Source organism: Rana temporaria, chromosome 1 (genome assembly GCF_905171775.1).
Source record: "Rana temporaria chromosome 1, aRanTem1.1, whole genome shotgun sequence".
Lineage (NCBI taxonomy): Eukaryota > Metazoa > Chordata > Amphibia > Anura > Ranidae > Rana > Rana temporaria.
In genome coordinates, this window is record NC_053489.1 from 242,905,644 (window position 1) to 242,917,059 (window position 11,416).

Sequence of the window (11,416 nt, forward strand, 5' to 3'; positions counted from 1 at the left end):
ATCAGATCTTACCCGATCTGATCCGCATGGACGGATGGGGACGTGGCCCCCATATGTCTGTTTTTAGCGGGTCGGATCGGGTCGGATGTCAGGGGACATGTCTCCGCTGACATCCGACGCTCCATAGCGATGCATGGAGCGGCCGTTCAGGTCCGCCGACAGACGGACCCGAACGGCCAAGTGTGAATGAGGCCTTACTCACATTTCCCAGCTTCTATTTGCCCTTCTTTACAATTTCATTCACAGTTTCATATTCTGTACCTGTATCTTAAGACACTTATGTGTCCTATGTTGTTCTCATGCCATGATTTTTGTATAAGAGATTAGTTTAGTGCACCTGGGCTCAGACTATGAGCATTAAAGTGTTTAAATATTCTTAATTATGAGAAAAGGCGCTTTAAAACAAGCCCTCAACAACTGCAGCCTTGCAGCAGCAGACACTGTGGAGCACTTAATTCTCAAAGTATTTAAAATATGCTTTAAATTTAAAATCTTCCCTTGCTTCCTCAAGCAGAAGAGTCTTCTCAGCCTGCCAGCCTTTCTAATAAACAGTAGGTTCTGTTGATATGGGTTCATGCACTTGGGATGTACAGATATATGGTCCTGAACACAGTCTGCGTCTAGAGGCGTAGTTACCCACCTGTATGTATGTATATGCTTGAGTCTGTGTTCACCAGCACACAGCCGCATTCTGTCATTGATTTGTAAAGACAGCTGTACGCAATATCTGTGACTCCGGGGGGAAAAAATATATGACTGTTTTTTTGGTGTATATCCCACTATGCCAGAGTGCATGAGCCCTTATAAGAAACTGACTGAAACCTGATTTTTAGAGTCTTTTTTGTGATGTTTGAGGATGAACTGCTTCACAGTACATGCAGCTACAGAGGTTAGTGAGAGCTTGATTTAAAACTCTTTTACTGTTAAAAATATGTAAGTATTTTACTGTGCATAGACTGAGCATAGATACACTTCCATAGCTTTTAAACATTTACTGCATATAATTCAAGTATCCTAGATGAAATGTCATGGCTCATAACTGTGAATTACTGACTAATCTTATCGACTTTTTTTCAGGCACTTTAACATACACATTAGGCAGTAAAAAGAAAACCATTCTTACCTGTGTTTCAGGCTCATTAATGATTAATTATACCAAGTATTTCTAATAAAAGAATAGAAGAGAAGAGCTTTTCCCAATTTTAGAATATATGTAAAACCTATTTCTAACATTATGTGAACCTTTTGGATAACATTTTTCATAGGGTAGACTAATTCATTGCTGCTGGGCATAATGATTCATTCCCATTCTCAAATTCACAAGCTCACTGCCTACAATTCCCATATAATGCGGTCTTGTTAGTCATTACACTTTAGGCTGTAAAAATAAAAAATGACCATGTTTCTGGCCACTTACCATGGCCCAGTACATGCATGTCTCCACTTTTGCAGTCATCAGCAGTGACACACCTGGCATCAACTATAGACTTACTCTGAAAAATACATGAGACAGATAGGTAAAACATTTCATTTAGAGAAGAGATAAAAATAATATTGTATAATTTGCCCATTTGCCCAGTTACCCCCAGACAACCTAATAAATTATTTATATTATGCACGTAGTGGTGTTTTTGAAATATACCATATTTTAGACCCAGTGACAACATTGATGGTACTCTAGGGCCTTGTACACACGATCAGTCCAAACTGATGAAAACGGACTGAAGGCTGAAGTCTGATGGACTGATGGTCTGATGTGCCTACACACCATCAGTTCAAAATCCGATCGAGTTCAACGCGGTGACGTAAAACACAACAACGTGCTAAAAAAACGAAGTTCAATGCTTCCAAGCATGCGTCGACTTGATTTTGAGCATGCGCGGGTTTTGAACCGATGCTTTTGCGTACTAACCATCAGTTTTGACCGATCGGTCATCAGTCCATCAGTCCGATTTTAAAGCAAGTTTTAAAACTTTGGTCTGAAGGACAAAAGTCTGATGGGCCATACACACGGTAGGTTTGGACTGATGAAACTGAACTTCAGTCTGTTTTCATCAGTTTGGACTGATCGTGTGTACAGGGCCTAGGAGTAGCAGTGGTCCATCAGAAGGAGGCAGTCTGACTTCTCTGCTCCCCAGCTGATCCCGCACATAGACGCTACAGCTGGTAATAGGACTCCCCGCACAGCGGACGATCTCTGCATTCGCAAGTCAGAGTCATATCCAGCGCATGCCATCCTAGTGCCGGGCTGGCACCTACCAAGTAAGGGGCCATTCAGCCACTTTGTTTTTATGTATTTTTTAATAAAGGATAATGCACTATTAGTTCCCTTTTGTTTTTGGATTCCTGAGATACGATTGAGCCAAACACAGCAGTCTGAATAGATGGTGTCCAAGTGTGCAGGCACATTAACCTGTTCAGCTCAACAGACCATCCTTTTTAATTAAAGGGGTCCACACCTTCTGGTAAGAGTTTTACAGATCAGAACACATCGGGTGAAGCTGTAATTAGTTGGTGATGGCTGTATGATTTTTCACCGCGTATCGTATGATCACTCATTTCATCGGGAAATTACACCTAATGGACTGCACTAATTAGAGTGCCAAAGAGAGACACTTTATTTTTTCGTTCATAGCATTTTGTGCACATTCACGGGATCGTGAAATATATATATTTTTTCAGCATTTTAATTCACAATATTTAGCACTTTATTGTCTTTATATAGTTATTTATTATATTGTGTTTTTTCATTTTCTTTGTCACAGGAGTGTTTAATATAGTTAATTTATCAGACCTACTGAGAGGTCCCCTTTTTCGTGTGAGGGTATCTTCATCAGTGAGTCCACTAGTTCCTAGCGCCCTCTTTTACACCTAGGTCCATCAGAAGGGTTGGTAAGGCCTTGTACAAATCTGAAGGGGTGAGCATTTGCTTGCAGACAGCTTGTTGTAGGCAACATCCATGTCCAACAAAGGGTTGTAATGACCTACATTACTGCAGTACAGCCATGCTGGGTAGGAGAATCTGGATGATGCTGTGCCAGACGCTAATGGGAATAGAACAACTTTTAATACACGCTGTGAGAAGGTCACAGTGTGCAAAAGCATGAAACGTTCCAATTTCTTATGAGGGGAGTAGGCCGTACGCATGAGGTAGACTAAAAATAATGCTGGAATTCAACTTAAATCCATTATAAAGAGAATATTTGAACTGCACCACCGTTTCTAGATTTCAACCAAAAAAGGGGAACGGCAGCTATCCAAATGACATCAAAGGATGTTAATTTATATAAAGACAGTGCTATTAACCTCCCTGGCGGTATGATTCTGTCTGGAATTACGTACCAAAAGCGGTACATTTATTTTGCAAGGAAATTGGCGTTTTATACTGTAGGCCTGTAATTTTTAGAAATAACTCACCTAAATCTGACCAAGCAAGAGTCTTGTAGGCATCCCGGGTATGATTTTTTTTTTTAAAACAAAATTATAAATTATAATATAATAAATAATTATAAATAATTATAACAAATAATAATATAATTATAATAAAAATTATTCAATAATGTAATCAACTCAAAATCACTGAAATTTGCAGTTGCAGAATTGTCGCTGTCATTATTTTATTTTTTTTATGACGAATTTCCCCGCAAATCGCTATCGCACATTTCTGCAAGTGATTATAATTTATTATCGCTGTTTTCTAGCTGATCTAAAACCATTTTTGACATAAAGGGACACTTTTGGACAATCTACAGTTTTTAGGCAGAAATGACATTTTTTATTATATAAAAGTACATGTAGGACACTGGGCAGACCACTAGGGACAAGGGGGGTGTGTATTTTTTACATACAGTACTGTAATCTATAAGATTACAGTATACTGTATGTAATGTGTTTGTTTACTTTTTTGAATTTGGCGCCGTTCTCCGTCCCCGTGCGTCGTAACGTCGCAGGGAACGGAGATCGGCGTCACACGGGGACTGTGAATCGAGCGAGGAGGTCCCGCTCGCTCACACAGCGGGTGGCATCGCTGGATCCAGGGACAAGGTGAGTAAACCAAGCCTGTGGATCCAGGGAAAGGTAAGCCCGTCCAGCCCGAGCGTGACTCGGGTTTGCCGATCCTAACATGTAAAACCAACCCCGAGTCACGCTCGTGTTTACCGTCAGGGGGGTTAAAGGAGGTTCTCATCGGATATTTTGGTTCTAATTTTGCTCTTTGTGTGCTTCATTCTTGAAAATAGATGCTCACAAATATATGTACATGGCATGAATAAGGCATGATTGTGCAGATTGGGAGATTTTTCTTTATAAGGTAAAACTTATAAAAGTCCCGTAAAGAGAAACAAATTAAAAAATTCTAAATCAAATAAAAATCAAATAAAAATAGTGCTAATACTCCTATTAGTGAAGAAACAGTTCACGTATAACAGTGTATAAAACACAATCCACCGCTGTGATCATCCGTCCTCCCTGGGATTAGTAACAAGTGCACACTATCACCAGCCAAAATGCCTGCTCACCTCACTTATGAATTAAAAAGTCAGGGAATGATCACTTTTAATTCCTCCTCGACCTCTCTCTTCAGCTCCTCAACAGCAGAAACTCGTATGCTCTCAGAATTGCGTGCCTGCACTGGTAACTTCACACAGATGCTTTCAAGGAAACTCCCTCCTTCTCTCCCTGCTCACAGCTCAGCTCCGCTTTTCTCAAATCGGTTATAGACATGTAATAACAAACACAGCTACCATAGTGCTCTCTGTTTGTACTTTTATTAAAAATAGAGGCACATGTAGAATCTACTGATGAAGCCCAATCAGAGGGCAAAACGCGTATAGAGGGGAGTAGCCGAGCCCGTGACATCATGCAGCCACTGTGAGTCTATGCCCGTGGTGAAAGAGTGGATGTTTTTTATACATGCTATTTTAACTTTTGATCTTGTAAGTGTGCCTTAATTTTGGGGGCTGTTTTAATAAAAGTACAAACAGAGAACACTATGGAGACATTGGTGGATGAGTGAGTTTGGTTTGAATATTAAAAATATCCTCTTTTTTTTGGGTCCCCTGATAGGGTGTTTAAGGCTCATCTCCCTTGACTACTGCCCCCAATAGCAAGCCAGTTGCCTATGGGGGCACTAGTGTGTGCTCACTCCCGAGCCCCGCTCAATGCTTCCATAAGACACATAGAGCCACGGCTTGGCCCACCACCCAGCTCTCTCCTCATTGACTCACTGGCTGTGATTGACAGCAGTGATAGCCAATGGCTCCTGCTGCTATGTCTCAGCCAAAGAGTAGAAAGAGACCCAGGACAGCCAAAGCTCCCATGCACATTGCTGGATCCAGAGGGGGCACAGTTGAGTATTAGGGTGGGCTGTGGGGGGAACAGCACACAGAAGGTTTTTTACCTTCATGCATAAAATGCATGAAGGTAAAAAACCTTCAGCCTTTACATCCACTTTAAGTTCCACTTCAAATAATTATAAATTGGTCAATATAAATGATGTCAGGTAATCTGGATAACTTTTGCGTATACTTCACAAACACAATGCTCAGGCAAGTGAATGCATTATTGTATTTTAACTTAAGACCTTTGATACTGTATGTAGAAAAAGGTACATCTCTGGGATGATACCTAAGAGCAGCCAGTTACGTCATCTCAAGACTGAAAATAAACCATTAGTCACCGACCAAAATGCTCTAAAGCACCTCGTGAGGATGGGGAGACTTATTGAAACAAATAAAAAAAAAACCAGAAATAGTGTTTAGGTTTCAAATGTAGAAAATCTGATACATTTAAAATAATGGAATTATCTACCTATTTTCTAAAAAATTATTTTTAAAATATAATTGTTGCATAATCTTTGTGTGGCTTTTATCCACAACTACTGAATATTTTATCCCTTCTATAAAATGCCTTCTTGTTTATAACATATGCAGCTCCATTTATAGTCACCGTTGGATGCCCATCCCTGCCCTCTTCCATTTCTTGTCTGCCTTCCATTGTTCTCTTTACTTTGGCATAACTATTGTTATTTTGACATAACATTTGGAAGAAAATGTACATTCTTTCTTCTAGAACCAACTTTACTCTTGTTTTTATACATCTTTCTATAAGAAATAAAAACACTCTGAACTTATAAGCAGTATTAGCATCGCACCCAGTAGCTCTCTCACCTCAGGGCAGATTCCCAGAGTCTGAAGTTTGGTGCTTTCTGTCCTAGTTATGATGGTAAAGATGCTACCACCCTAAATCAAAAAGAAAAAAAACATAAAGTTTGACAAAACATATAAGTAGTTTTCCTCAGTAGTATTCATTCTTCATAGGACCAGTCAATACAAAATCAATAGTTCTGGACATCGGATTGCTGGCAGAAAAACGCGGCTTTAAAAACTCGCTTTAAAAAAAGTGTTTTTTTAAACACGTTTATGAGCGTCAGCATTTTTGTAAAATGACACCAAGAGTGTAAAACGATGTTTAAAGCATGCTTATGCACCTTTATGAGCGTTTATGCACATTTTACAGCGTTTTAAAAATATAAAAAATGCCAACAGAAAAACATTCTTGGACTTAAATAACAAGATTCTTGAGAGGTATCATTTCAAGGTACACTACATTATATACTATTTTATACTTCTTATAATTATATACTATTTTTTTCCCAGAATGGTGGGGATGCAGCATGTTTATTTTGCAAAGTAAATTTTCACCTAGCTTAGCGAAAGAGGTGAAGTGAAAATTCTCATGCTTTGCTCCTTTAGTAAATCAACCATATTGCCTTCTCCAGCACAATTCTCTTTTACCACCTCCACAACTTTCCTAGTCACTGTTCAAGCTTCAACATGAATTTCAAACTCTGTAAGCTATGCTCTGGGAATAAATGAGTAAATGGTTGTTATAAAAGTACATATTTTTATTTCCATGAGAAAAAATGTTACAGTAAAAATAATTCACGAAAATGTTTCGTTTTTAAACATAAAGGGCTTATTCACATGGAAGTAAAGGGGCCATACAATATGAATAGCCTCCATAAATACTCCTCCATTGAGATGCATTAGAAGATGCAGCTGTACATGGTTGTGCACCAGGGGTTACGTACAGTACACATAGTTACATAGTTAGTCAGGTTGAAAAAAGACATAAGTCCATCCAGTTCAACCATAAAAAAAAACAAAAAACAAAATAAAAAACACAGTACAATCTCATACACCCAACTCCATACCCACAGTTGATCCAGAGGAAGGCAAAAACCCCCAGCAGAGCATGATCCAATTTGCTACAGCAGGGGAAACAATTCCTTCCTGATCCCCGAGAGGCAATCGGATTTACCCTGGATCAACTTTACCTATAAATGTTAGTACCCAGTTATATTATGTACATTTAGGAAAGAATCCATGCCTTTCTTAAAGCAATCTACACGCACAAGTGTATGCTCCAGTCACACATTGTGTTTGTTCAGGACATACATTGGTGTGTGCAGGTGCTTTATGCAACCCTCAGCACACAACCACATACAGCCATGTATTCTAATGTATTTCAATGGGTGGCTGTAATTACGCTATGTGCATTTGTGTGCATGATGCCTTAGTCATTTTCTCCCTTGGGACTGGCATTATAAAGATGCCTTTGGGCATTAGAAAACAAATTGCTTGATTTGGCTATTTAGTATCAGATCAGAGAGTGTATGATATCTGTAGGCACCTCCATGACCATGGCTGATGCTACCTGGCCAAGCCTACTTGGGGCAAAAGTTCTTTCTTTATAAGCTAAAACATGCATATTTGCTCAAAGCAGATCGTTGCTGCTTTTGTGGAATAGTAAATCCATAGCTAGGTTCTAAATGCCAATGCTCTTAGATACGTCTTACCTCGGGGGGTTTCACATACTCCGCTACATCCCAGATCCTCTTGACTCCCCTAGGGGCTTTGGACATGGAAACCCCTTTGACCTTGGTGATGACAGCACTTTCTGGGCCAGTCTCCCGTGCCTGATACCCTTTCTGGACCACAAACACATACCTGTCAATAAATGAGCACAGCTTAATGCCAAGTAATACTGCACTACTATATAAAGTTCTGTTTGATCTTATTTTAGCCATACAGTTTTATTATAGCTAAATGCATTCTTTGTCATTATTTGGTATACTTTTTAAGTTCTATTGCAGTCTCATGCATTGTCACTTACCATGCAAAATACAGAATGATTAGAAGCTGTAGCAATCTGTAGATGGTGCCAAGATGACGGTTCTTCACGACAATCACTTTGGGGGTCTCGTATTCCCACAGTTGCCCCATCCATGTCATTGACCAGCTCCGGCAGCCTGTCATGGGCACAGAGTTGCACGTGGTCCCAATATTCTTGTATAAACCCAGAATTTCAACTGCTTAGTCCTGGAAGATAACAAAGGACAGTGTAAAGTATTCTGCAATGATGCTTGAGTATTGTTGGGTTCCTCCTCCTGAGAATGCTTGTAAAGTAATTAGTGCTGATCTCCACTGGAACACAGAAAATAGAAGAGGCAGAGAAGCAATCAATAGTTTTGCAGCCAGAACATTGGTGCGCTCTAGTGGTAAACTTGGAGAATACAATATACTCAGATCACGCAACCCACCAGCTTTATGTACTTTTTCTTTAAAGCCCTGTGGCTGTAATTTTTACATTTCATCAGACTCAGATAGAAAATAATGATACTTATGCTAATGGGTTAGCTTTGTGAATTGATCCTAATGTCACTTAGATTTTGTTTATTATTGTTTATTTATTACATCTTTTTATGTAGATGCACCACTTTGCATACAGTACATTCACATTAGCCCCTGCCCTCAAGGAGTTTACATTTTTGGGTTCCTATCTCACATGCATAGACATACTAAGGCCAAGTGTGGGAGCAAGCACAGGGAAAACATGCAAACTCCACGCAGATAGTGTATTGACTAAGATTTGAACCAGGGACTCCAGTGCAAGGCAGGTGTACTAACCACCAAGCCACTAAACATGTGTAGCAGACTGATCTTATCTATTAGGGGACAGCTGTCTGCTGCAGAAGCGTGGGCTTTTTCACCCCCCCCCCTTCTCTCTTCACACACAGACACTCCGAACTGCTTGTTTGTAAACTCCCTATTGAAAGTTGTCTGTAAACTCCCTATTGGAAGAGCCTGAGCCAATCATCAGGCAGCAGCAAAGGACTGTGGGGGAGAAGATAAAAAGACAGAGGACTGAATGCCACTGCGACACATCTGCATCTAAGATCGATCGCTCAGGGGAGGACCGCTGACTGTGTACAGGATTTGGTGAGGGGGCTTTGCCCAGGAACCTTTAATGCTTTTCATAGAATACCACATTCAAATATTGTCCACAGGGGTCCTACATTGCTGGTGAAGATAATAAAAAGCAAGCTTTGCCTCCAGGACTTTACCGCGGTTGCTCTTAAAGGGGAAACACCACGAGTATTGAGATCATTTCACTGGGTGTGTACTAGAGGCATCGTAGGCCGGCCTGGGGTTCCCCTTTAGCCACAGCATCCCATACACACCATCCCATACACACCAATTTAATCTATTTAATTTAGTCTATTTAATCTGTAAATATTGTTATTTATTGCTTTCGTTGTTTGCATAGTGTTCCTGACTGTTTTCTTTAAACTGTTTCAACCAAGTCCTGGGTACTTACACAGGTCTTGGCTGACTAATGTTAACCTGAATTTTTCCTTTCTTCAAGTAAACTACAACAGCTGTGTTGTGTATTCCTGCTGAGTTATTCCATTAATTACATTGCTAGGTGTGCCAGAGGGGCTGTTCATTGGGGTTGAAAGGCAGAGTAACGGACTGAACAGACAAAAGCAGCTCCCTCTGGGGTTTGCTACACGTGGGGGCTTGTCATCCGGGATTCCGTTGCTCTGCAATCAACTCACCTATAAGTGCCAGAATGGACCCTGCCGCTGCTATCCAGTGGTGTGAGGAGGAAGTCGCCCGCTCAGAATCGAGCGTGGAGATCAAACTTCCAGGGGAGGCCTGGGCTGAGGAACAAATCAGCCAAGCTGTGAAGACACTATCCCCAGACAGGCAGGCATCGGTGATTTCTGTCAAAACAGGCCATGGGACCTCTTGCACCTATGCACTACTAGAGTGGAAACAAGGAACCCCTGAAAAAAAGGTGCCAGTGTGCAATTGGCTAACATAACGAAGCTTTGTGTAATACATCCAAGGTTCCCGAGGAGGGCCCTACTTCCTCCAGTCAAGCTGAATCAAATAGAGAGGAAGATCCCTCCCCATCACCTCTGGCCACATTTGGACCAGAACTCTTTGCTGCCCTGGGAGACTTTGTTTCAAAATGTCAGCGAGACCCTCCAACATACTCGGCAACTGGGTATCGGAAGCTCAGGGTTTTCTCTGGAGGACAACCAGTGCCCACAGGGGAGGACAGCTTTGAAGAGTGGCTGGACCAGGCCACACAAGCCTTGGATGAATGGGACATTCCTGAGACCCACAAGAAACAGAGAATCACAGAGAGATTGAAAGGGCCTGCTTCAGAAGCCATCCACAATTTGAAGCTCAGCAAGCAAGATTGTGTTGCTCAGGACTATCTGAAAATTCTGCAAGATGTGTTTGGGCACACAGAGAAAGCTTCTGATATTATTTACCAGTTGGAGCACACTTACCAAAATGTGGGAGAGAAGCTGTCGGAGTACATGAAACGTTTGGATAAAATGATACACCAAATCTTGCTGAAGAAGGGTCTAGACCCTCGGAAGGTGGATGAAATCCGAGCACAGCAAGTCTTGAGAGGTGCCCAGCCCTTGGATCCCATCACCCTCCTGTTGAGAACCCGGCAAGATGGTGGCATCTTGAAGTATCCAGACCTGACCTGGATTGTGCGGGAAGAGGAGGCCATGCTGGAAAACAAAAAGGGAAGACAGAATCTGTTGCCGGGTCAGGATGGTCAGTGCAGCTGATGGCGACCCTCGGGTCGAGCTTCTTAAGACTCAAGTGTCACAACTGATAGAGATGATGGCCCTGTTTACCACCAAGCCAATTGTTCTACCCAGCAATGAAGTATCAGAGGGGCCCAAGAAGTTTTTAAGCTCTACGGTTGCTCAGGTACAGAAGCCAGCAAACCAAGGGATTTGTTTCAACTGCGGAGGAGTCTGACATTATCGACAAGTATGCCCAAGCCCAGTTAAGGCTGAAACACAATACCGAAAGCTGGCGGGAAACTCCAGAGGGCCCCGGTGAAGGATTCAACCAGGTGCCCATCTACATTAGCTAGCTCCAAAACACACAACGAAGCTGGGAGACCGCAGCGGGAGTCAAAACCTCTGCAGAGGGCTTCTGTTGTTGCCTCCGAGCGACCCAGTGTCCCACTTCCTTTGGAGTTTCAGCTGCTGGTGTCCCCAAATGTTATTGCAATGTCACCCAAGTCGGGGATG

General features: G+C 41.6%; 1 protein-coding gene across 1 annotated transcript in view; it reads right to left on the reverse strand.

Annotated features, from left to right (window-relative positions):
• P2RX2 (purinergic receptor P2X 2) overlaps positions 1–8,464 on the reverse strand; it is a 53,428-nt gene extending 44,964 nt beyond the window's left edge. Inside the window, exons 1-4 of the mRNA XM_040352161.1 lie at positions 8,176–8,464; positions 7,859–8,009; positions 6,168–6,239; positions 1,418–1,493 (exon numbers count right to left, since the gene is read on the reverse strand). Of these exons, the coding sequence (XP_040208095.1) occupies positions 1,418–1,493; positions 6,168–6,239; positions 7,859–8,009; positions 8,176–8,318 (442 nt within the window). The 5' untranslated portion in view covers positions 8,319–8,464. The remainder of the gene's footprint in view (positions 1–1,417; positions 1,494–6,167; positions 6,240–7,858; positions 8,010–8,175) is intronic.
• Positions 8,465–11,416: the final 2,952 nt, after the last annotated feature.